Here is a 27,660-nt window from a genome sequence, read left to right as displayed (position 1 = left end):
CCACTTTAGGCACTGCTAGGTGCGTCAAATGCTCCTCACTTAAAGGGTATAACTGCCCCATAGCCCTGGCGACTTTCAAAGGCCCCTCGGGGTCAGCCCATTGAGCCGTGATAAGCTCTTGGATGGAGTCACGCAAAGGAAAGGCTCGAGCAGGCTTCTTAGTACTTGCCATCCTCGGATTACCGGAGGAGGTCTCAGTACTCCCAGGGTCTTCTATAGAGAGGACCTGCAAGGCATCAGTAATAAGCGCTGGCAGCTCATCGCGGTGGAAAATCCTCACCGCGGAAGGATCATCTGGATCCGGTGGCAATCCTGCACCTTCTTCTGGCTCTCCAGACCACGAAGGCCTGCCAGACCCCTCAGAGTCCTCACATCCCGACCACAGGGGGGGGGGGGGGGGGTTCCGCCACTCTCTGAAGGGGAATCCACCCTTCTGCGCTTGTCTTGCGGGCATGTCAGGGGAAAACGTGCCTGACGGTAAACCAAGGCCAGACTCCACTGGAGGGGATACAGAAAGCAGGACCACAGGGGACCCCTGCGGAAGAGCTCTTTTTAACAGATATGCATTATGCAGCAATAAAACAAATTCAGGGGAAAATTGCTCACCCTGGCCTCCCGGTTCCAGTCTGGGGGAAACAGCTCTTTTATCAGCCTCCACACGAGGCGCCCCTCCAGGATCAAACCCCTCCGCCTCAGCAGGGGTCGCGCCATGCTGTTCCAAAATGGCGCCCGCTGCCAGCTCCACGGAGCAGGAAGGAACATCGCTCGCCATGCTCGGGCCGGCTCTACTGTCTGAAAAGCACGCCTTACAGAGCCCTGCTGCAGATTTGCGCTTGCCACAAATGGAACAGCGCTTAACTTTCTCAGCAGCCATCGCCAAAAGCGGTGGAAATTCAAAATTGTGGATTCGCGCAAAAATCGTCCCAAACGTGGGCCCTCCCCGGAGGAGCTACAAAATGCTCTTACCTCACCAGACCGAGTCTCCGGTCATGCTGCACAATCAGAAGAAAACCTCTTTTCTGGGATCACAGCGCCAAAGCGCGACGCAACTTTTTTTTCTTTTTTTAACGCTGTGAGGAAAGTTTGAGGCAACAGCGAAAGAGGCAAATTTCCAACTCCGGAGGATCAGTAGCGTGGGAAAGGCAGGGAAAGGGCGAACCTATGTGCCTGCATCCACAGCGTGGGCAAAGACAGGGACAGGGCTTGCCCATTTGTCTACTTCCACATCAGGGGCCGGGTAAGGCAGGGAAAGGGCTAACCTATTTGCCTTTAAAGTGGGCACCATCAGCCACAACACCCCTGCTACAACTGGCAAAAGCACAGGAGCCACCCCAGGCAGAATTTCTGAAGCAGGTAGAGAATACTGAAGAGGCAGATGCAGCTAGCCTGCCATGAGGCACTATGGTTTTTCAGTGCTCTATCTCCCCCTGCTGGTTGATGGACACAACCCACTCGTAATGGATTCATCTGCTTCATGACATGGAAATTGCTAATTATCTCAAATCTTTACACAGTGACCAGAAACACATAGTAAACAAATGCAACAAGTTTTTTCTTCCTGGCTTCACCCATCTTTCTCATTCACCAGCTACAAATAAGAGGCGTATCTATTTTATTTCATTCTTTAGTAAAAGCTCAAATTGTAAAGTCCATGTCTGAATCTGATGATAGACAGTCTCTTGTTTGTGCTAATATTAATTCTCTACCTTATACAGTTTAAATGTATACACACCTGTGACAGATTCGCCTGAGTTTATGAGATCACTATACCTAACTTTACTACAACACCAAATGGGATCTCTGATCATTGCAGACAACTTCAATCAACCTTTGGATTATTGCATAGATAGAACCTCAACATAAAAACCAGCCAAATTCAAAATGTTGCTTGAACTGAAAAATGTGATTCTTAATGCTAACCTAATTGACACATAGAGGATACTCCATCCCACTGAGAAAGATTATACACATTTCTCTCCCCCCATATAATACCTATTCTAGAAAAGACTATTTTTCATATCCAATACTCTTATTTATTTAAAAAAATTATACCACCTATAACTAGGTGGTTTCCATAAGAACATTCATAATCAACCACAAATACAAAAACATTACTCAGCATCAAACAGAAGACTCATGTATAATTACCAAAATGCAGAAACAAAACAGTTTTGTTTTCAAAAATGTTTTTAAACTGCTTAAGGTCAGAGCATCGCCAAAGCTGGCCAGATAGTTCATTCCACAAGGAGATTCCAGTTCTGTGCTCTGTACTCATTAATTCCACTCTACACCCCCTTATGCAGCTATGTATCTCCATCTGAATTAACAATCCTCTAAAAAAAAAAATTAAGTATCAAAAGGAGATTTAATAATGGAATATTAAACAACAAGGACCTTACCAAAAGAGGTTTTTTTTTTTTTTATATAGGAACTCCTCTGGAGATATTTCCCCAACAACTATATGGGAGGCTTATAAAGCTATAGCTACTTTTAGAGGCAAAGCAATAAGTAAGCTGGCATTGCATAGAAACAAACTTTATTGTAAGATTACTTGAATCCACTTATACGACTTCATCTGACCCATACATATTCAAACTTATTAAAGCAAAATATGAATATAATCTGTGAAAGCCAGAGATGACTTCTTTATCCAATCTTCCGGCCACTATTCAGGTGATAACAACATGGGTAAACTACTTGCCAAATGTCTAAAAGGTAAACGATCTAAAGAACATATTCCTTCCTTAAAGTCTAGTCAAGGTCAAATTATAACCGACACCAAAGGCAAGACTGCAGTATTTGAAGATTTCTATTCTAAGCTCTTCAACAGGGTCTGCTCAGGACCTAGATAAAACCCATCTCTCTCTCTCCAGCCTTAAAGAAATTCCCCTATCACTACTAAACAGATACTAGATACTATATCATGTTTAACCACTAACAAAGCTTCAGGACCAGACAGTCTAACTACCGAATTTTATAAAAAAAATTCAGTATTATTCTACTACCACATCTCCTAAAACACTTCCATTATATGAGAGAACACCCCGACCAGCAGCATAAATTTACAAAAACTATTATCATTCTTATCCAAAAACCTGGCAGAGATCCATGCAAAGTTCAAAACTACAGACCTATTTCGTTACTGAATATTGATTACAAAATTCTAGCTAAAATTCTTACTGAACATCTTAACAAAAATCAATGGCCTACTGATCTACTGTGATCAAGTTGGATTTATTAAAAATAGATTTACTGGTGATAACTTATTTCATGGTATTAACTTTATGGCAACAAAATATCTCTGAATCTGTGACTGGAATTGCCTTAGATGCTGAAAAAGTTTTCGATCGAGTACAATGGTCTCTCCTCCTTTGGGTTCTGAAATGGTATGGGCTTGGTGATAACTTTATCTCTTGGATTCAAGTTCTTTACTGGAATCCCATATTTCTAGAGTCCTAGTAAATGACTCCCTTTCTAATGATATACCCTTAAAATGTCATACATGTCAAAGACTGCCCACACTCACAACACTTTTCAATCTGGTCCTTGAACCTTAGCTATCTTCTATCTGCCAATCTCAGCTAATTCATGGCATCCCAACCAACACCAAATTAAATTGGTCGCTTAAGCAGATGTTCTGCTTTTTCTTACAAAAGCTTGTGAATCTCTGCAAGAATTCATTAAACTACTATCAGAATATTCCCTAGTTATAAAGTTAATTGGGACAAATCCAAAATTATTCTACTAAATCAATCCTTCCCCTCAGACTTCCAACAAATGCAATATGTCTGGGCACATAAAGCCTCCAAATATCTAGGTATCCTTATTTATAAAGATCCTGTTTTTAGTGAAGTCTGGGCTTATGTGGCCCCCTCTGACAACCTGGTATCAGTGAGGGCTGTAATTATGTGGGAATTATTTCTCTGATATATTTCTACCTACCATAGGAAATATACCATTTGGAAATATGGGGCAAATAGGGTTTCTACCGCCTTACACCCACCCCAGATACAATGGACCAGCCACCTCCGAGTTATGGGGTGACAGCAAAGACAGAGGCTATTTTCCTTCCAAAGGGATAGTCTTTATTCCAGTATAGATAACAAAGCAATCAGATGATAAAGCAATTAAACAAATTAGGCAATAAAACAATTAGGCAAAGTAATTAGGCAGGGCAAAGTAATTGGGTAAAGTAATTAGACAGTAATTGGACAGAGCAATGGTAAAATTATGTATCATACCTGATAATTTTCTTTCCATTAATCATAGCTGATCAATCCATAGACTGGTGGGTTGTGTCCATCTACCAGCAGGTGGAGATAGAGAGCAAACTTTTGCCTCCCTATATGTGGTCATGTGCTGCCGGAAACTCCTCAGTATGTCGATATCAAAGCTCCATCCGCAGGACTCAGCACTTAGAGAATTACACCCACGAAGGGACACTCTGCCCAGCTCACCACCGCCGAAACGGGGGAGGGGAATTAACCCAGCTCATCCCCACACAAGTGGGGGAGGGGAATCCGTCCAGCTCATCCCCGCGGAGCGGGGGAGGGACACCACACCCGCCGATGCGGGGGGATCTGGCTTATCCTGCAACCGCAACCGCGGGAGGAGCTGACTGACCCTAACACCGCCGAAGTGGGAGGGGTACAAAGCTGCCCTACAGCCGCACGAAGCGGGAGGGAGTGCCGGCAGAATTTAAATCTCAATCCAGCCCCGTAAAACGGAGGGGAGAGGAATGCAGCAGCTCACTGTAACACAAACTCGTCTCAACTCTTGAAGAATCCAAGTGAAAAAACTTGAACACGAAGTCTTTCTGAAGTAACTGAAGACTAAACTTGAACCTGAAATGCAACCAGAATAAAAACAGTACAGATATCTGGGAGGGGCTATGGATTGATCAGCTATGATTAATGGAAAGAAAATTATCAGGTATGATACATAATTTTACCTTCCATATCATCAAGCTGATCAATCCATAGACTGGTGGGATGTACCGAAGCAGTACTCACCCAGGGCGGGACATTAAAATCCCTGACCTCAACACTGAAGCTCCAAACCGGGCCTCCGCCCGTGCAGCCACAGTCAAGCGGTAATGCTTGGAGAATGTATGAGCCGAAGCCCAAGTTGCCGCCTTGCATATCTCTTCCAAGGAGACGGACCCGGCCTCTGCCATCGAGGCCGCCTGAGCTCTAGTGGAGTGAGCCTTCAGCTGGATAGGCGACACCTGCCCCGCGGCCACATAAGCCGCTGCAATGGCTTCCTTGACCCATCTTGCCACTGTAGGCTTAGCAGCCTGCAGACCCTTACGAGGACCTGCAAACAGGACAAACAGATGATCCGATTTCCGGAAATCATTGGTCACTTTCAAGTATCTGATGATGACTCGTCTCACATCCAGATATTTAAGAGCAGAGTACTCCTCTGGGTAGTCCTCCCTACGAAAGGAAGGGAGACAGAGCTGCTGATTCACATGGAAGCGAGAAACAATCTTGGGCAGGAAGGAAGGCACTGTGCGAATAGTCACTCCTGCCTCAGTGAACTGCAGAAAAGGCTCTCTACATGAGAGCGCCTGGAGCTCGGAAACTCTTCTGGCTGAAGTGATAGCCACCAAAAAGACTGCTTTCAATGTCAGGTCTTTCAGAGATGCCCTCGACAAGGGTTCAAAAGGCGGCTTCTGCAATGCTCTTAGCACCAGGTTGAGATTCCACGCAGGCACCACTGAGTGCAGAGGAGGGCGCAGGTGATTAACTCCCTTGAGAAAGCGCACCACATCTGGCTGCGAAGCCAGGGAAGCACCCTTCAGGCGGCCCCTGAAGCAAGCCAGAGCCGCTACCTGGACTTTAAGGGAACTGAGCGACAGGCCTTTCTCCAGACCTTCTTGCAGGAACGCCAACACTGAAGAAATTGGAGCAGTGAAGGGAGAAAGTGAGCCTGCTTCACACCACGCTGCAAATATACGCCAAACCCTGGCGTAAGCAGTAGAAGTAGAGCGCTTCCTCGCTCTCAGCATAGTGGCGATGACCTTGTCTGAGAAGCCCTTCTTTCTCAGACGCTGCCGCTCAATAGCCAGGCCGTAAGACCAAAGGGGGAGGGATCCTCCATCACCACGGGACCCTGATGTAACAGGCCCTGCTCCACTGGCAGCCGCAGAGGATCGTCGACTGAGAGCCTGATCAAGTCCGCATACCAGGGACGTCTGGGCCAATCCGGACCCACCAGGATTACCCTGCCGGGATGCTTTGCCACCCGGTCTAGCACCCTGCCCAACATGGGCCAGGGCGGGGACACATAGAGAAGCTCTTGAGTCGGCCACTGTTGGAGAAGAGCATCTACTCCCAGGGATCGAGGGTCCCGTCCTCTGCTGAAAAAGCGCGGCACTTGGCAATTGGCCAATGACGCCATCAGATCTAGGCTCGGCTGGCCCCAGCGCTTCGTGATGTCCAAGAACACCTGAGCAGATAGCTGCCACTCTCCGGGCTCCAAGGTATAGCGACTGAGAAAGTCCGCCTTGACATTCATGACTCCGGCAATGTGGGCCGCTGACAGCTGCTCCAGGTTCGCTTCTGCCCACTGGCATAGATTCATAGCCTCCTTGGCTAGAGGGGCGCTCTTGGTACCTCCCTGGCGGTTGACATAGGCCACAGCCGTGGCACTGTCCGACAGGACCCGTACCGGCTTCAACACCAGTACCGGGATGAACTCCAAAAGCGCCAACCGAATGGCTCTGAGTTCCAGGAGGTTGATAGACCACTTTGCCTCTGCAGGAGACCAGAGCCCCTGCGCTGTCCTTCCCAAGCAGTGGGCTCCCCAGCCCGACAAAGAGGCGTCCGTCATGACGACAATCCACTCCGGGGTCACCAGAGGCATTCCCGCAGACAACTTGTCTGTCTGCATCCACCAGCTCAGCGCCTTGCGCACTGCTGGGTCCAAGGGAAGGCGCACAGCATAATCCTCCGACATCGGAGTCCAGCGCTGCAGCAGAGATTGTTGTAGTGGTCTCATATGAGCCCTGGCCCAGGGCACTACTTCCATCGTGGCCGTCATAGAGCCCAACAGCTGCACATAGTCCCAAGCCCGAAGAGGAGAGGCTACTAGGAACTGGTCCACCTGAGCCTGAAGTTTGACAATCCGATTGTCTGGCAGGAACACTCTGCCCACTTGGGTGTCGAATCGAACTCCCAGATACTCCAGGGACTGAGTCGGGCGCAGCTGGCTTTTCTCCCAGTTGATGATCCATCCCAGGGAGCTCAAAAGAGCAACTACCCGGTCCACAGCTTTGCCGCACTCTGCATAAGAGGGGGCTCGGATCAACCAGTCGTCCAGATAAGGATGGACTTGTACTCCTTCCTTTCACAGGAAGGCCGCGATGACCACCATTACTTTGGAAAAGGTCCGCGGAGCAGTAGCCAACCCGAACGGGAGGGCTCTGAACTGGAAGTGTCGGCCCAGGACTGCAAAACGCAGAAAGCGTTGATGAGGAGGCCAGATGGGAATATGCAGGTACGCTTCCTTGATGTCCAAGGATGCCAGGTACTCCCCTGCCTTCACTGCCGCTATAACAGAGCGGAGAGTCTCCATGCGAAAGTGCCGCACTTTCAAGGCCCGATTGACCCCTTTGAGGTCGAGGATAGGCCGGACAGAACCTCCTTTCTTTGGTACCACAAAGTAAATGGAGTAACACCCCTTGCCAAGCCGACTTTCTGGCACCGGAACGACCGCACCCAGGCGGATCAGATTGTCCAAAGTCTGCTGCACTGCCACAGCTTTGACCGGAGACTTGCAGGGAGAGAGTACAAACCCGTCTTTTAAGGGTCGGCAGAACTCTAGCTTGTAGCCGTCTCTGATGACTTCCAGCACCCACGCGTCTGAAGTTATTGTGGTCCACTCGCCCAGAAACGAGGACAGCCGTCCTCCAATCTGCACTGGGGTGTGGACCAAGGCCCCGTCATTGGGTACGAGACCCTGGGGGAGGACCGGAGGGAGCACCTCCGGGACAGCGGTCTCTGCGAAAGGAATGCTGCTTGGGGGAGAAGTTCCTCTTGAAGGAAGAGGAGGCAGAAGAGCCCGACCTGCCCGGGCGGTACCGACGGGCTTCCTGAAACCGTCCTCTGGAGGTACCGGGACGAGTACTAGCCCGAGCCCTGACCTCTGGTAACTTCTTGCCCTTAGACGTGCCGAGATCGGTCACGATTTTGTCCAGCTCGACCCCAAAGAGCAGCTTGCCTTTAAAAGGCAATCTAGCCAGGCGGGATTTAGAGGCATGGTCAGCAGACCAATGTTTCAGCCAAAGCCACCGCCGCGCAGAGATTGTCTGAGCCATGCCTTTAGCTGAGGCCCTCAAGACATCATACAGCAAGTCTGCCAAATAGGCTAAGCCCGATTCCAGGGCCGGCCAATCAGCCCTCAAGGAATGATCCGAGGGGGAAGCCCGCTGCACCATAATCAGGCACGCCCTGGCCACATAGGAACCGCAAACTGAGGCCTGCAAACTTAAAGCAGCCGCCTCAAAGGACGACCTTAAGGCCGCCTCCAATCTTCTGTCTTGGGCGACCTTTAGGGCCGTGCCACCTTCCACCGGCAACGCCGTTTTCTTAGTCACCGCAGTGATTAAAGAATCCAAGGTAGGCCACAGATAGGCCTCACGTTCACTTTCTGTCAAAGGATAGAGGCGGGACATAGCCCTAGCCACTTTAAGGCTCGCTTCAGGGACATCCCATTGAGCCGAAATTAAGGTGTGCATGGCATCATGCACGTGGAAGGTTCTAGGCGGGCGCTTCGTCCCCAGCATAATGGCAGAGCCAACAGGGGCTGAGGGAGAGACGTCCTCCGGAGAGGAAATCTTCAAAGTGTCCATGGCCTGTATCAACAGGTTGGGCAAATCCTCTGAGCTAAAAAGCCGCGCTGCAGAGGGGTCATCCGCTGCATCCGAGCGGGGATCCGTCTCCTCCAAGGAATCCGCAAAGGACCGTTGGGAGAACTCAGATACGCTGCCCTCATCTACATCGGAGGAGACAAAGTCCTCCAAGGCCTGGGAATCAACCCGAGGGCGTTTACCTCTGGGAACCTCAACCTCTTTACCAGACGAGGGAGCAGGGGCAGCGTTTTGCATAAGGAAGGCCTGATGCAGCAGCAAAACAAACTCGGGGGAGAAACCCCCCAGACTGTGCACTTCCGCAGCCTGGGCTACAGCCCTAGACGCACCCTCAACCGGCGCTCGCAAGAGCGGGGGAGAGACATGCTGCGCATCCAAAATGGCGTCCGGCGCGACACTCCGCGAAGGAGCCGCGCGGGAAGAACGGCGCTTAACTTTAGCCGCTTTTGTGCCGTCGCCCAAATTAAGGGCGTTCATGGCATTAATGTCTCCAACCTCAAGGGCGGCCCACGAAGAAGCCGTCCGAGCCGCGTGGCCGGCCAAGATGGCGGAGGCGAGGAGCGGGGGATGGGCGTTTATGGCGGGAAAAACCGCCACGCCGGAGGAAGGACCGGGACATTCATCGGTCACGAAACTGTCACCCAACAAGGGCGAATCAGGCTTTAAGACCCCCGCATCCCCTCTAGAAGCGCTCAAGCGATCCGGGGAGCGACTCTTTGCGCCCTCGCCCTCCGACGCCATATGCCACGAGGAGAAGAATCGGGGAACCCCCTGCCCGCTATAAAAAGGTAAAAATTACCTGCTTGCCGCTCCGAGCTGTAACGACCTGGTGTCCCAGTGAGTAGCTGCAATAAACGTTTAAATAAACGTCGAAATAAACACCTTTAAGGACGTTCAAAATTTTTTTTTTTTTTTTTTTTTTTGTTAACGGAGCCAGCGGGAGGGGGGAGAAAAGGAGGGACCTGGCACCACCAGGTTTGCACTTGCTCAAAAGAGCCCTCAACCCCAGGCACTCAACAAAACCTAAGAATTAGGCTTGGAGGCCTAGCCAGAGCTGCTGCTGTGTGTGACCACCACCTGCTGAGATAGAGAACATACTGAGGAGTTTCCGGCAGCACATGACCACATATAGGGAGGCAAAAGTTTGCTCTCTATCTCCACCTGCTGGTAGATGGACACAACCCACCAGTCTATGGATTGATCAGCTTGATGATATGGAATAGGTAGATTAGACAGTAATTAGGTAGTTAGATAAGGAATTAGATAAAGTAATTTGGAAATTAGGTAGGGTATTAGGTAAAGTAATTAGGGAATTAGGTAATTAGGTCATAACAAATGGCAGCATTTGTTACGAGAGGGAGAGAGACCACTGTAGCCATCTCACCCCCTCTAACTACATAGAATACAACAGCCACTTATATACAGTGAATTGAGCACCAATCCCCCTCCCATCCAGTCTACAACTTGCGATGTCAGCTAAATTACGTGTTACATCAGCTAATTTCTGTGTCACCTTGTTTACATAGAATGGTACATACTAATCTCATTGTTTATGAAACTCAGCATCTTAAAATAGGTCCAAGTTTTCTTTTACAGAGAATTATAGACGCCATTCCGTTATATGGATTCCCCAGCACACAGGTCTTATGAGAGTACTATCTAACCCTTAACACTCTTCTTTCTCAAACTGTATATTCATCATTGTGTCCTTGCGAATGGTAGGACTAGTGGCACCAGCTCTGTCAGGGTGGGGGAAGAGTGCTCCTTGCTGGGTCAGCATGACCTTGCAGCTCTCAGCAGAAAGTCAGCTTTTCAGAAAATACAGTTCTGAGGCACTTTGAATCTTTTTAGCCATGCAGTTCATAGGTCATAAATGACCTGTCAGTGGTCAGAAAAGTGCACATCAATTCAATCCGGACTTTAAATTGTTCAAAAATTAAATAGATTGTCGACCAAGTTATCTCTTCTTGGTCACCCTTAAAACTATCCTGGTTAGGTACAATTTCTTCAGTCAAGATGACATTAGCCCCAAAACTATATCCTCTCCATGCTACCATCACTATTGTTCTGGAATTTTCTGGTCTTTTCTTTTGGGTCTGCTTATTTCTGTTTGTGTTTCTGTGAGAGTTTCCACTGATAGTTACAAGAGAGGAATTTCTGGCTGACCACAAACTGACAAGACCATTGTCATGAGATCCCAACTGTTTGTTACTGAGCAGAGGTGTGGCAAGGACACTAATGCCCTATCACAGGTCTCCTATGTACTTGCAGGATTGCTGATTGGGTGATATATGAGGTGGTCCTTTGTGATGGGAAGGGTATATAAGTGCTAATCTAAAGAGACTTTGAAATAGTCCAGCTGGCAGTAGAGTTTCATATCCTTGCCACAGCATATTTCCAGGGGGGTCCCCCCCCCCCCCTTGTAAGAACTAATTCTTTAAAGCTTTCTTTCATTCATTCTTTCTTTCCTATTGTTAGACTCTGTTCTGTAAAACTACTAATGCCAAGAGTATTTCTTGTGCTGTTGCTGGTGATTAATAAAGACACCTTTCCTTTATTGCTAAGAATCTCTCTATAGAAAAGGCAACACCAACGTTCTATGAAGCCTCCAGCCGGAAGTGTGAAGGGGGAGAGATATCCAGTTTCCCCATGAGTGTCTGCCCCGCCCTCTCTGTAACACAAACAGTCAGTGAAGGAAAACAGCAGAGCAGGAAATCAAATCGCTGGCTCTGTAACAGTGAAGGACTCAGAGGGGGGAGGGGAGAGAGCCAGAGGGCAGGGACACACACACTCCCACATGCACACAGAAGAAAACATTGCTAGCCCCCGTTTCATTTGCATCAGAAACGGGGCTTTTTTACTAGTAGTATACTAAGAACGCAGCCCCAAGCACTATGCCCCAAAGCATTCTATTCTTCGCTTGATCGGAAACTTAATACATCCATACAGTTACACAAGAAGCCTTGTATTGCCTTAAGAAAATTAAAGGCTTCTAGGCAATTTGGTGGTTTAAACATTACTGTCTTATTATCATCATCATCATCATCTAGCCTCACTTGCTAAATATGGTGTTCATTGGTTACAATATTCCAATTCCAAGTTATATATTCTCCCCGACTGCAGGCTGAGGAAATGATATACAATCCCATTCTGCTCTCTATACTTGGCACTATGTGTTTATCTCCTTGTCTTAAGAAGTTTGGTTTAGTAACTGCAACTAAGGCTGCTTTACATCAATTGGACAAACTAACATTTCTTTATTGTCTGAAAAACATGTGTGTCTTTGGAATAATCCTAGGATCATGATTAAGAAATAATACCTATATGCTGGAAAACTGGCAGAAGCACAATTTATGGATCAACTGCTAACTGGAAATACGTTAATGTAATTTTCAGAGTTTCCAGCATTGTCTTCCCACAAACACCAATGGTCAACTTTACACAACGCTATATCTTCAAATGCTAATTTTATAAATTCTTTGTCTGACTCAGCTTCAATTTGCGCATGGTGTGATTTAATCCTTACTGAATCCAAAGTTGTATCCACTATTTACAAAGTTTTTAGAGAGAAAACTTTTAGCATTCCTACAGACTTGCACAATACTTCCTCCTGTGAAACAAAGTAAACAGACCATTACTTTCTGCTAGTATGCCTCAATCTCTATTTCTTCATGCATAATGCTACTGGACCCCTGGGAAAATTTGGAGGGTCAAACTCAAACAAGATGATCTTTGCTGGCACTGTCAGTCTTCTTCAGGAAATATGAGCAAAAGCTATTCGACAGCTCAATCATCCTTGCTTTTTTGGAACAAGATACGGTACACAATCAAATTAATTACTAACAGCAACATTCTTAAGATGCCAACTTTCTAAATTATAGCTTTGGTGGAATACAGCTCTTCTGTATAAATATGAATTCTGTGCAGCTGAGAAAAGTTCATCATTACATGTTATACGCCAATTGGTGTTTTTTTTTTGTTTGGGGGTGGGGGAGTTTGCAAAAAATTTGACCATTGTCTTGTCTTATTTTCAAATGCGGTAATGTCATTCTTTTTCTTCCTATAAGATTGTTTCATTCTTTTAATTTTTTGTTTTTCCCCAATGATAGAGTACATTTGCTATGATATATTATATTATATAAATTAAGTCCTTTTTTGCTCCATCCCTCTTCCATTTATTTTCTCCTTTCTTCCTCCTGTAACCCTATATTTGTAAACATTTTCAAAAAAATATTGAACTTAGAAAAGCATTAGGCCATTTCTGGGGGGGGGGGGGGGGGGGGGGGGCAGCTTATTTCTCTGAAATCCCTAGTCCAATCTACACCATCTTCAAACTCAAAACAATGTGTCCTTTTGCTCCCTTTCTAAGTTTTATCACATTTTAATTAAATTTTTTGGAGAATATTTCATTCCCAGAAAGGCATTCAACCCCTTTTCAGTTGGGCTAGAATACAAATTGCTGCTGTCATGTTCAAATGCACTAATCCAACCATTACTTATTCAGTTGTATTTCATTTAATAAATTGTTTATACTCTCTCTTTTTTACACTATTAGCACTAAAGATTAAAGGCTACCCAGAGAATCAATTATATGAGCTGTCAAAAAAGTTCAAACACAGCAGAACGTAACACTGCCTACGCTTAAGTGTTTCCCTGTGAGAATATAGTTCTACTGAGATAATATTTAACTCAACTGCAGGAGAAGCATGTGCTAGGAGATGGGGGCTCTCCTCTCCCTGGTAACGTGAATGTTTTCTTAGTCCTGTCAGTAAAGACACACACTACTTGCCAAACACCCAGGAACAGGACTGCACAACAAAGAGCACCGCTCTTCATCATACTACCCCCATAACACAGAATTAAATATGACTGAATATTATACACATGAGGGATGCAGGCACTGTGATACCAACGAATTCAGCTCACTATGCTGAACATCTGTTGTAATTTAGTATGCTGAATCAAGAAAACAGCGTGCTATTTGCTGTCCTACAGTATGGTTTTAACAGCCTTAAGGTGCATGTCTACAAACCACATTGTGTTTCTCACACAAATTTAACAGACTGCAATCAAGAATTGCCTTGTGCTCTACTCAGATATTTCCCTTATTCAGAATACCTGCTCTCTTTTGGTTGTTTTCTGAAGTCAGGGACCCAGTATGGTTACTGTTGAGAACGCCTGTAGTTGGTGGCTGGCTTGTAGCTGGCCATGACACAGAATCATACTGCGACGGACGTGAAACAGCTGGTTTATGAGCAGGTAACATGTTATCTGAAAACTGTCCAACAGTTGGAACGTTTTGGGATGTAAACCTTTGTCCATACTGACTAGCCACAGGAATGGAGGGATAAGAAACATTGGGATACACAGTACTATAAGCAGTCTGAACTGTATAATGGCTAGATGCAGAGGGATATCCCTGAGGTATAACTGAAGAGGTAGCACAACGTGCTGCTGAAGCATTGTAGTGCCCACTGAATGTGGAGTATGGTTGTGCAGTTCCAGTATTCACAGAGGGCAACTGTGGTGCAGAAGACACACTCACTCCTTGGGAAGGTGCTTGAGTTGAGCCCAGAGGATAGGAGCCTGAAGGTGGTTTGTTGTAAAGGGATCCTTGCTGAGTGTTTAATGCAGCAGGGCCCAAAGCAGGCATCATGACATTTGGTGTGGACACTGGATAGCCAGCAGAGTAGTAACCGGAACTAAACTGGGTATTCAAGTGTGCAGGATTAGCTTTATTCAGCACTTGAGGGAAGGGTCCTGAAGGAGCACTGTAGTTTGGAGGACAGAATTCATATCCAGTTGGTGGTGGCATTCGATTCTGCACAGGGCCTAAAAAGAATGATGAAAAAGCAAAACATTTATAAACACGAAATAAACCTTATTTACGATGTGGTTCAGCGATACAATATATTTTATACCTTCAGAGTTAAAAAATAAGTTTGGTGCCTAATTATAGGAACCATTATTCCAGTTTGCCCAATTTCACTTTTGTTGCACAACCATATATACCAGTTTATAATTGGGCTAGGGATCCTTTGTACTTATCCCACACTTTCTGGAGGTCATTTACTGCTTCTGCCTTACTACCTGAATCTGTGCACATTTAGATTATATAGTGCTTTGTACATTTTTCACATTCTACTGTGTAAAAAATACAATTCAAAATATGTTAAAATAGGAGTATTTTACTAATCTACACAACATACTTTACACTTTCAACATAAAAGAACAGTAATAGAAATATTCAAAAATAAGAATAAGAAACCAAATAATAATTTGTGTTTTTATCGCCCATGCTTTCAGCCCAAAGATTGTTTTTAACTATCGTAATCCACTCTGCACAATCAAAACTTACATCATACAATATACCATCACCCCCCCCACCCACCTCAAAGTCCCAGAGTCCCACAGTTTTCAATCGTCAATGGAAAGTCATATAATCAGACAAAATTTTCAACAATACAGAAAGCTTATAGCACCTCAAAAGCACTAATTGAGTACTTAACAACTAAGTCCTTAGCTTAAGGAAGTTGCAAATCAAACATATTTAGAGTGTAATGCTTTTGTAGAAAATAGTCTTAAATTACATTTCAAATACAACGGACCCATCCCATGCAAAACCTTAAACACTATGCATAAAACTTTAAAGAGAATCCTAAAGTCCAGTGGTAATCAGTGTAAACTGAAATGCAAATGTGTCACCCTACCCCATAACTTCTTATATGTAGTTATCTGGACCACTATATTCTGTATCCTCTTATAACTTAAATCTGATTGCTTAAGTCTTTTTCACAAAAACTGTCTTAAATAGCTGAGCTCCTGAAAGAAGAAGAATTAAGCTATTTCTGTTGTATGAAGTGAAATATGAAGCAAATGTAAACATATTGAACACAAAGCTAGGTGACAAAGGTATTTAAAGGAACAGACTGGGAGGGGGGAGGCTAAGAAAATTTCAATATGTCTGCATATCCCTTGAAGCACCATTAGTTTTTTTTTTTTTATTTCTCTTGTTATTATAATTTTATGACATCAACAAATGATCATAAAAAAAACAGAAATCTCTGAAAATTATATAAAGTTAACATAGACAAAATATCTAGAAGAAAACTTTCAAATTTATATTGTCCACAATATATGATCCAAGAATCAGGAAAATCTTAAAGTACAAGTAAACTATAACTAATAAAATCAGACAGCTGCATTAATCTGGTTGACTACTACAGGGGGACTTCTCATTCTCTCTTTAGCAATTACAAATTCTTGAAGTTTCATGGGATCTGTGAAAAGGAAATTATTAGTTTCATAGGAAATTAAACATTTGCATGGGAACTTAATAAAGAAGGTTGCCCCTAGGGCTAGGACTCTTGGCTTAAAAGCCAAGAGTTCCTTCCTTCTCAATTGAGTATTCCTAGACAAATCCGGAAAAATATTAATCTTCCCTCCCATGAAAACTTCATTCATGTGACGAAAATATAAACGCAATACATTAATTTTGTCCATTTCAAAAGCGAAGGAAACTAGCAAAGTGGCACGTTCTGATTCCACAGATGTTTCTAGGAATTCAGTCAAATTTAAAGATTCTCTTGGGACTTGTTCAGGTTCTCTCAACTTTCTTTTAATATAAAAAGTTTTTGTAAGTGGTGGATAATTCTCACTTGAAAGACTCAGAATTTCTGAATAATATTTAAGTAGTTCCAAAGGAGAGATAAATACCGATACTGGGAAATTCAAAAACCTAAGATTATTTCTCTTGAGTTGATTCTCAAGAGATTCCATTCTTCGACTAGAAACATTTTTCTCTTTAATCAACAATGTTGTAATTTCTTTGGAAGTTTTCATTTCTTTCTCAATTTTCTCTAAATCATTTTTTTGTCCTTCTACTTTCATGGACAACTGCTGGACGTTGTTTTTAAGTTCCATAGTCTCTCTCCGGAGAGATTCCGCAATTTTTCCCAGAGATGAGTTGACCCCCTGTATCGCCTCCCAGAGAGAGTTTCCAATGTAACTATCTTGGGTCTTACCGGGCCGCAAGCTCCCCCGGGAGCACTTTCTCTGGTCTGGACTGGCGTCGACGACGCCCTCGAACCTCCAGCAGTTGTTCCTCCGAGAGAAAGATCAGTGAAGGAGTTCTCCGCTCGCATGGCCGGCTAAACCCATCTCGGGCGTCTCCATGCTTGCGCTAACCACAGCACTGCTTCCGGGTTGCGGTGGGGTAAGGCCTTGCGAGGGAGAACTCAAGGTAACTCCCTCGATGCTGCTGTTCGCGGATAGTGGCGCAATAATCTCTGAGGTAGTCTCTAGGTTCTCAAACACCCGGATTCCATAGACCTCCAAGGTAGGCTGGCGTAAGGGGTACTGGTTTTCCCCTTTCGTTTCCCCATTCCTTGGGACGCACCAAACAGCTAAAAAAAAAACCACACTTGGAGCACAGGAGCTCTCTAGGCGTACATCCGCTCTACGGCGCCATCTTGGATCCGAAGCACCATTAGTTCTATCATTGTAAAGTGGAAGCCATTTGGCACTCCCCAAAATGTTGCCTTGATCAAGCTGGTCCCTCTAAAGTTAGTAGTAATGGGTTAATAGAACTGGTGATGGAGGTCACTGTGAGGCATAAGATGACTAAAAGAAATGCAGAAGTGCTTGGCTAAGACAGTGAAAATATTGATTGTTCAGTAATTTCAAGATTACTCTACAAACATGGCCTGTATGAGATGGTAGCAAAGCACTGCTGAAGGTTTACTTGACCATTTCTTTTCCTCAAGTTCTGCCAAACCAATCTAGATTAATGGGATATGTCCCTTCTGCCAGCAGATGGGAAGAAGTGAAGATCTGAGCCTGATAGAAGGCAATGTCTCTGAGAGAAGGGACAGATATTATCCCAACTATAACACTAGAATACTGATTGATTTCTGGCTGCACCACCCTCTGTACAGAACCTAGTGTTATAGCTGGGAAACATATGTCCCTTTTCTCACAGGCAATGTCTATCAGGCTCAGATCCTCATTTCTTCCCATTAAGAATGGCCCTTAGGAGAACAGTAACCTTTTCTGATTAATTATTAAATGTTATGGCAACCTAAGCTGAGCTGCCTCAGATTTCAAGTGTCAGGAATTTCCTGGTGCCGTGATCTTCCAGTGTGAGACTTTGGACTGGTTCGGTAGAACTTAAGGAAATTATCAGGTAAACAATCTCACCTTCCCATTCATCCTTGCCAGATCAGTCTAAACAGATGGGGATGTATCAGTGCTTCGCCTTAGCCTTGACAGGCAAAGGCCAAAGCTGTCTGTTATGCTACTGTGCCAGACGCAGCCTTTCCAAGGCATGAAAGCTCAGTCAGCAGTCTTTGATCCTGAGTACTGCACTGATCTAGTGAATGGTCTGCAAGCATATTTTGGCAGAATATTCCTGCGTCTAAGCCAACGCCGAGCAGGCTTGACAGCTTCCTAGTACCTTCCAACCAATCTTCCCTGGGCTCTCAAGAGTACTGTCTTCAGTAGAGTATTCTCTATCTTCACTTGCTGGTAGACGGACACAACCCACCAGTTTCTGGATTCATCTGCTGCAGAGGCTAAGAAATATAATAACTCTATACTGCTCCATTCTACAACCACACCTTGAACACCACGTGCAATTCTGGTCGCGGCATCTCTGAAAAGGTATAGCCGAATTTAAAAAAAAAAAAAAGGTACAGAGATGGGTGACCAAAATGATTTTGAGGATCACAACTCATAAGGAAAAAAAAGATCCATAAACAAAAAAATCAAAACTGGGAAAACCATTGTTTATTCCTGGTGATAAGAAGCATGGAATCTTGCTACTTTTTGAGATTGGTACTTGTGACCTGGATTAACCACTGTTGGAAACAGAATACTGGGCTAGATGGACCTTTGGTCTGACCTACTATGGCAATTCTTAGTTTTGTACATCCATAGGAAGGGGTGGGAAGACTGCCACTGGAACACTAAGCACACAATTGGTCACAAATCCCACGTAAAGTGTAGTGTTCCTTCTGGAACTCATTAGCAGGGCCTGCCAGGAAAGCAGGAGAGGGAAGAGGTGTGAATAGTGTTAATTGGGGCATGGAAAGAGAATCAGAAGCTGCAATAAGCAGTGAAAAGGTCACTAAAGTTGGAAAGCAACTGGCACTGAGCAGAGAAAATAAATAATTGGAAGCAGCCATGCCAAGGCATAGAATGAGTCAGGTGTGCCAATAATGCAAGAATTGTTGAAAAGTAAAAATCTTACAAACTGAAAAAAGAAATTATAGGTAACCATATCAGGTATTTCCCTATGTCCCATTAATAAAAAAGCGGACAAAGACCAGAGCTTTTCAACCCAGTCCTCTGAGCACACCCAGCTAGTCAACGTTTTCAGGATATTTCCATTGAATTCAATGGGAATATCCTGAAAATTGACTGGCTGGGTGTGCCCGGAGGACTGGGTTGAAAACCTCTGTTGCAGATGGTCATTTGAGTTAAAAAAAAAAAAAAAAACTAACTAGAATATGGAACAGATGATTGTGAGCAGGTGCATAGAACACTGCCCCTCACCCTTAAGAATAAACCCTCAGGTAGTTCGAACTACCTTAAAAACTCTAGTCACGCCCAGAGAGCAAGTGAAATGGGAGGGGTGGAGCCAAAAGGACAAGAACAAGGAACTACAAAAAGGAAGAGACACAGTGGGGTTAAGGAGGCCCTGAACAGCAAAAAAAGTGATCTCTAGCATATGCCTGCACTATGTACATCTAACTGCTATGACCTAGCTGAGGTAAGCCAACCTTTCTATTTGAATATTTGTGAACCCAGTTCTCAGACCTATCTGGCCCAGTGAAAATAAGGGACCTCTACAGACCAGTTGGAGCATGGCAGTCAAAGGTCATGGACTGTGTGTGGGCCTTGTCAGCCACAAGCCCATGTCAAGACTTTTCCCTCTGAATTAAGAGACTTTACCTTTTGTTCTTGACTCTGTAAAGTAATAGGCCTCAGGTTTAGTGAATAAAGTATTTACCTTGCTTCCAAAACCTTTGCTTGTGCTATTTGGAGGTCTACCCTGAACCCTCGCTCACAGTATCGCAATGTTCTAATTCAATGATCTTCACTATTTTTCAACAAGGGCTCCACTGGCAAAGAGACTCCAGTGTGACAGCCAAAACCTTTGCCATAGAAAGCGGATGATGCCCAGAGCCCCTGGCAATGAAACAGAGGTTTCCCTGCAATGATGCACCCAAGCATCAACATGTGTAACTAAAATGAAGCAAATTCTCCAATTTGTTCCCTTCTTGAGCCCATTTTGGCCTCCCAAACCTCTCTCCTCAATACACACTCACTCAACCCTATATTGCTATATGCAAGTGTGATAGTTTTCATGGCAGGCCATGAGTGGGTTGGGTTGCTAGCACTATCCCTAGCCATCCTAAGGCAATAACCTCAAGGAGCTCCCATGGGATGATAATCTGGGCCTTCCAATTCCTCCAACCCTATATTAGCCAGTCTCAATTCCTGTCTTCTTGCACCCCCCTATCTTTCCAAGCCATATCTCTATCCAGTTTGTTAATGTTCCCTCATCTTCCACAGAAACTTGCTAGTGGTGACACCTCTGGGACAGCTATTCCATTTTCTTTCAGCATCATGTGGTTCAAGGGGAGTTTCAGCCACACAGTATCCAAATTCTTTCACAGTTCACATAGTCTTGGTCTGGATAAAGCATGACTCAAATTCACTGAGAGTTGCAAAGGCCAAAGCAAAACAGAACTTAACGAGCTTTACATTCTTCTGAAAAGAGCCTTCTAGATGTTGCTTCCTTTTGATATATAAAATTGGCTGTGTATCAAGCAGCTAATTTATGGTTGAACACCCGATTCTGTGGAATGCTCTATCATTAGTTAGGATCAGTACCATCTTTACTTTCAGAAATAGTTAAAAGCATATCTTTTTCACCAAGCTCTCTCTGTAGGATACACAGATATACTAAATGATGTTTAATTGCCCAGCCAATGTCTTTATATTTGTTTTGTTATTGATACAATATATTATTCTAATTTTTAAGTAATGTTTTATTATGTACTTTTTATTTTTTGTTATTGGATTTTGTATGCTTTTTTTGTTAGACACCCACATTTGTAGATGGACAAGATAAAACATTTTATAAATAAAGTTGTTCAGAAGGCAGTACCAGCAGCAAGCTTTGGGAAAAGAAAAGAGTAGGAGAAGAGTTTATATACTGAGGGAACAGAGTCAGGGAGCTGCATCTAAGTTCAACAGGGGCCAGGGCCTTACATAAAGAACACTGTCCTAATGCATCACAGTGCTGGAGACAGCACAAATGTACGTAAGGTTAAAAGAGTATTGCTGCTCCTGTTTTGTTCTGCAAAAGTAAAACAGAAGACCGCAATTTTGTAAATATTTCTCATATACACATTCATTATTAGTTATGATTGCCATGATATTCTTATACACCTTATTTGTAACAATATTTTGAAATTCTTATTCCATTAATGTGATTATCGTTTTAACATATTGTAAGCCACATTGAGCCTGCAAATAGGTGGGAAAATGTGGGATACAAATGCAGCTAAATAAATAAATAAATTCTTGTGAAACTAATGCAAACACGAGAAACACGGTATGGTATGATACTGCCAGCAACATACCTTTTTTTCTGCTGAACTACTTTTAGCTTTACTATACCACTAGAGACCAAATAAGCAACAACGCCCAAGGGCACAGTAACGCTTCTGCATGGAACTTGATTTTAAGAGACAAAACAAAACCAAAGCAGAGCAACAAAACACACTAGGAATAAAAACAGGGCCATTTTAGAATACCATTTATCTCCAGTACCTTCTTTTAATTGATTAAATGTTATAAACACTGAACTAAATGCAATTTTGTCATCTGCTCACTCATGTGTCCAATACTTTCATATTTCCTTGTGAAAAAGTGTACCAACATTTAACCTGAATCATAGGCATGAAAGTGCCATATTAGACCACCCTAATCAACTCCATACCATCAAGGTTTCCCCATTATGACATAAAGGGGATCTTTTACTAAGCTACAGTAAAAAGTGGCCTTAGCGTAGGGCTTGGCAAACCTCAGGCAGCAGGTTGACATGGCATCTTAAAAAGAGAAAAATAAAAAAGACCAGACTTAGGATTTGCATGAAGGTCCCTGCCTGCAGTCCTTCCCTCCCCTACCACCCAGGTTCAGCCTGTGTCTCTCCCCCTCGCCACGCTCCCGAATTCTGCGTCTCTCAACTACACCCCCTCCTCTCGGGTCCTCTGTCTCGATGGCTGGCAGCATAAATAGAAATTAAGTTGTACAAAATGCCAATGATATCCCCCCACAGAGCTAAATAGTGACCACTTGGGTCCCTGAGAACATACAATACGTTTGGTGAAAGCATGAGAGATCAAAATTCCCACCCCTCTCTTTTTTTTGCAAAAGTAAAGAGGCAAAAACATATATGGGAAGTGTTACGTACCAGTTTCTCAGACCTTTTCAATAAGCGTGTTTCCTGCACAAAACAAACTGACAATCTCAATAGTTCTTTGAACAAACACTACTTATTAAAAGGTGAATTAAGCCCTTTAACATTAAGGGTAACAAACTTAAGGTCTCCCTTATCAGCTGATAAACAGGACAGGGACGCAGGAATCACCCATGGTGCCCAGAGGGCCCAATGCTCCAGACCCAATCTTAAAAATACAAAAAAACCTCTCCCCGTAACCATGTCCTAGAAAAAACCCCTACACCCACAAACCGACTATCCTAAACTCCCCTCCTAGTAGGAACCTCCCATGGTCACCTGCCAAAAAACAAGAGAGAGAAAGTAAAACACTCACCCCCCCCCCCCCCCCCCCCCCCCCCCCCCCCCCGATTCAAGCTCTGACTTAAAAACTTCAAGCCCAATACTAAACCATACAGCTTAGGTAGCTAGTAAATGCCAGAGAACAACTGAACAAATAGAAGACAAGTATGTTCAAATGTTCAATGCCTAGGAAAATCAGGGAGCCCCCTCCCCCCAACAAAAGAGGAAGCCCGAGTTGATGGAATAGGAAGGCAGCTCTGCACTAGGAAAATTTCCAGGTTCCATCATCAATTATTGGAGTCTCAACAGGAACCCCAAGTAACGGTAAAATTAGATATGTGTAGGCTAAATTCAGCATAGAAGTACTCCAGGCAGGTCCGAGGTGGATGTCTGTCTGCTGAGAAAACCTCGGCCACTGGTGGTGACCTTTCAGTTTGGCAATCTGATATTGCTGCTCCTCCAGCAACATGCTCTCAGGTTCTGTTAGGCAAAATTTCATCACCTCCTCCTCAGAGCAAACTCGAAGTAATTGGCAATCCTTGGTAAAAGAAAGCGCGAAGGAGAATGATCCTCTCCACTTACAGCACACTTGTGAGGAAACCAAGTTCACCCCACCGATGTAGTGTAGCTGCAGCTAAATCCTGGAACAGGGAAATGTCATAAGTGTCCCAAACTATTTGTGATTTGTAATTTATCTTTAAAATTGAGCGTGGTACTGGAAGATTGGAGGGTGGCCAATGTAACGCCGATTTTTAAAAAAGGTTCCAGAGGAGATCCGGGAAATTATAGACCGTTGAATCTGATGTCTGTGCCGGACAAGATGGTAGACACTATTATAAAGAACAAAATTACAGAGCATATACATAAACATGGATTAATGAGACAAAGTTAACATGGATTTAGTGAAGGGAAATCTTGCCTCACCAATCTATTACATTCCTTTGAAAGGGTGAACAAACATGTGGATAAAGGTGAGCGGGTTCATATTGTGTATCTGGATTTTCAGAAGGCGTTTGACAAAGTACCACATGAAAGACTCCAGAGGAAATTGGAGAGTCATGAGATAGGAGGTAGTGTTCTATTGTGGATTAAAATCTGGTTAAAAGATAGAAGAAAACAGAGAGTAGGGTTAAATGGTCAGTATTCTCAAAGAAGGGTAGTTAGTGGGGTTCCCCAGGGCTCTGTGCTGGGACCGCTGCTTTTTAACATATTTATAAATGACCTAGAGATGGGAGTGACTAGTGAGGTAATTAAATTTGAGGATGACACAAAGCTATTCAAAGTCATTAAATCGCGGGAGGATTGTGAAAAATTAGAGGACCTTACGAGACTAGGAGACTGGGTGTCTAAATGCCAGATGACATTTAATGTGAGCAAGTGCAAAGTGATGCATTTAGGAAAAAGGAACCTGAACTATAGCTAAGTCATGCAAGGTTCCACGTTAGGAGTCACGGACCAAGAAAGGGATCTAGGTGACGTCGATGATACGTTGAAACCTTCTGCTAAGTGTGCTGCTGCGGCTAAGAAAGCAAATAGAATGTTAGGTATTATTAGGAAAGGAATGGAAAACAAAAATGAGGATGTTATAATGCCTTTGTATCGCTCCATGGTGCCACCACACCTCGAATATTGTGTTCAATTCTGGTTGCCGCATCTCAAAAAAGATATAGTGGAATTAGAAAAGGTGCAGAGAAGGACGACGAAAATGATAAAGGGGATGGGACGACTTCCCTATGAGGAAAGGCTAAAGTGGCTAGGGCTCTTCAGCTTGGAGAAAAGGCGGCTGAGGGGAGATATGATAGAGGTCTATAAAATAATGAGTGGAGTTGAACGAGTAGATGTGAAGCGTCTATTTACGCTTTCCAAAAATACTAGGACTAGGGGGCATGCGATAATGCTACAGTGTAGTATATTTAAAACGAATCGGAGAAAATATTTCTTCACTCAACTTGTAATTAAACTCTGGAATTCGTTGCCAGAGAATGTGGTAAAGGCGGTTAGCTTAGCGGAGTTTAAAAAAGGTTTGGGCAGCTTCCTAAAGGAAAAGCCCATAGACCATTATTAAATGGATTTGGGGAAAATCCATTATTTCTGGGATAAGCAGTATAAAATGTTTTGTACTTTTTTTGGGGTCTTGCCAGGTATTTGTGGCCTGGCTGGATTGGCCACTGTTGGAAACAGGATGCTAGGCTTGATGGCCCTTTGGTCTTTCCCAGTATGGCAATACTTATGCACTTATGTAGCATATGTGCACCACTGCTGCTGCTGAGGACCAACAGACCATTTTTAAGGTAGGCTGACATGCGGGGGGGGGGGGGGGGGGGGGTGATGTTGCATCCTGGTTGAAAAGAAAGATGCTAGGTCATGCTGAGGACAGGGGTCAGGAACAGACAAAAGCAGAAGAGATGTTTGGAGGAGACAAGAGATGCTGCAGTGTGATTAAATTCTGTAATCGCGACTAATGATTAATGCATTGATTGCATAGTTAACTGTGATTAACTTGCAGCCTTAGTTTCAATAGCTGTGTTTCAAGGTATCTATAAAAAGTATACATGAGAATTTGCATCCTTTGGAGATTCAGTGGAGCGGCCTTAATGGTTAGTGCACTGGACTTTGATCCTGAAGACCTGGGTTCAATTCCCACTGCTGCCTAATGGTTGGCAGTGGGTTAAGAACCAGGTTCAATTTCCTCTGCAGCTCCGTGTGACTCTGGGCAAGTCACTTACACCTCCATTGCCCCAGGTACAATATACTCAGGGACAGTGTAAGTACCTGTATAGTATATGTAAACCGCCTTCATTCATGCCTCGATAGAGGCAGTATATCAAATGGATAGAAACTAAACTACACATTTATCTCAAGTATATTTATTGTGAATGCTCTGAAAACCCTGCTGGCTGTAGGGTCTACAGAACAAGTAGAGCTATCCTACCCCCTTCTCTGTACTCAAATATCACAACACTCTAGCTATTATGCCTCATTTTTGCACCTATTATATGCTTAACTTACAGATAAAAATACTCAATTGTGTGTTTGGCTTATATAAAGTAATTTATTGCTTCCCTATTTTCACTTTACCTTGCATAGTGCCCACAGTGTATACATTAATATGCAAGAACATGTAAGGATTAACACGCATGCCCACAACCTTAAGAGCATTCTTCTATTTGTTTCTGTGATTAAATCCAAAACAGTCACCTCACTACAGTCACTATTATTTTATTTTTCCTTATATACTGCATGTAAGCCTGAAAGATACAGTAGGTATTCTCTCTCTAGAGGGCACACAATCTGAGTTTGTACTTAACATAATAGAGGGTTAAGTAACTTGCCCAAGAACATAAGGAGCTGCTGCTCTAACCATTAAACTATTCTTCCCTTCTATAAGTCAGTCTCGAACCAAGGACTTTCTATTTACAAGGCACCACCCCTGCAAGAAGAGCAGCTATTCCATTTAAACTCTGGCCTTTTCAGTAACAGGCCAAGGTGAGTTACAACCAGGTACACCAGATATTTCCTGTGGAATTACAATCTAAACTGTATCTGAAGCAACTGAAGGTTTTGTGACTTGCTCAAAAACACAAGATAGGCAGGATTTAAACCCTGAATTCCCTAGTTCTCACACCACTGCTCAAAAACACTTGGCTATTCATTGAAGGTTGTATTAAACACAGTCCACCTTTTCATCAGTCAGGAACAGCCAAACTCAAGTAAAGCCTAACCTTCTCCTCGTCTTCTTTCCCCTTACACTATACATAGCTTAGTCCAAAATCTCACAATCTGGGGGCACGTCTGTCCCTCTAATTAAAAAAAAAAAAAAATTAGTTACTACGAAAGGTCTGTGTAAACAAGCTGGAAACAGACACAAACTTCAAAGTAAAAGGAGAAGCAGCAGGGTAATGTTTCTATTCTTGTGTTGCAAGCTACAGAGGTGTAATACTTTATACACATACATATATGCACACTTGTATTATGCGCATTCATATTTACAGAAGTAGATACACACACAATTAACCAATGCACACGTTGTTTTTGCTACAGAACTATGACACAATGTAAATATAGACCAACATACACACTCTCACTCACACACAGGCCAAGTAATATCCAGGCACTGACCCCCCCACTCGGCTGCCCAGCAGCTCCCTCCTCTCCTCACCGTTCTGAAAGACCCTGGCGCCGGCCACAGTCCCATCTCCTCCTCCTCCAGCAGGGGTGGACATGGCTCTCCTGCTCCCTTCGCCCGGCAGTTGCTCCCCACTGAAGTGGTTGCTTGTTGATGGAGATGCCTCTCTTCTTGGGCAGGAAGCGGCCTGTACGTACGCGCTCCACGCTCTGACAGGCCACACAGGGAGTCGATGATGGGGGCGGGGCAACCGGAGCGCGCATGCGAAGCGTCAGTAACGGCACAGAAGTTGAACCACTTTACACCTCTCCTGCATGGAGTGAAGAGAGAGAATGCACGCGTAACCCCACCACTCAGGCTTCCTGGAGGCTGCAGCCTAACTACACAGCGGCGCGGCGGCGCAGAGTAGCTTGCTAACAATGGGAGGAGACTAGTTGGCAAGAGGGCGAGAAAGGCCGCCCGTGCTCATCCTCTGCAATTAAGTGGCGCGCCCCCTGCTGTTTGGAGGGACTAGAGGACGATCACTGCGACGCTGAGAAGCTGTGGGAAGTGTGGTGGAGCCAAGGAGGTTTATAAACAGGAGTGGAAGTGAACCTAGCTAGTTAGCAAGGAAGCCAATTAGGACAATCTAAGTTTCTCCTTCCTAGCGTAGCTCTCATCCCCGTTCGTTCACTCAAAACAAAGCAAGCAAACCTATGAGCTCAGGCTGCTGCATCCACATTGTCGATTTTTTTTTTTTTTAATTCTTGGTCCATCTGTAACAAGTCTAAAGCTGTTTCAGTTGGATAGGCAGTGCCTTAAAAGGTGGAAGACCAAAGTTACTGTTTGTTTTACTTTATTGGACAG

General features: G+C 44.2%; 1 protein-coding gene across 4 annotated transcripts in view; it reads right to left on the bottom strand.

Annotated features, from left to right (window-relative positions):
- The window catches only part of SEC24B (SEC24 homolog B, COPII coat complex component), a 277,839-nt gene extending 250,643 nt beyond the window's left edge, over positions 1 to 27,196 (bottom strand). For all 4 annotated transcript variants that reach the window (XM_030190801.1, XM_030190802.1, XM_030190803.1 and 1 more), the window contains exons 1-2: positions 26,848 to 27,196; positions 13,994 to 14,707 (exon numbers count right to left, since the gene is read on the bottom strand). In XM_030190801.1, coding sequence (XP_030046661.1) covers positions 13,994 to 14,707; positions 26,848 to 26,911 — 778 coding nt within the window. In that variant the 5' untranslated portion in view covers positions 26,912 to 27,196. The remainder of the gene's footprint in view (positions 1 to 13,993; positions 14,708 to 26,847) is intronic.
- Between the last annotated feature and the right edge of the window lie 464 nt (positions 27,197 to 27,660).

Source organism: Microcaecilia unicolor, chromosome 2 (genome assembly GCF_901765095.1).
Source record: "Microcaecilia unicolor chromosome 2, aMicUni1.1, whole genome shotgun sequence".
In the NCBI taxonomy this organism is placed as follows: Eukaryota; Metazoa; Chordata; class Amphibia; order Gymnophiona; family Siphonopidae; genus Microcaecilia; species Microcaecilia unicolor.
Note: the sequence above shows the minus strand (reverse complement) of the source record. Positions and strands in the feature narration are given on the sequence as shown.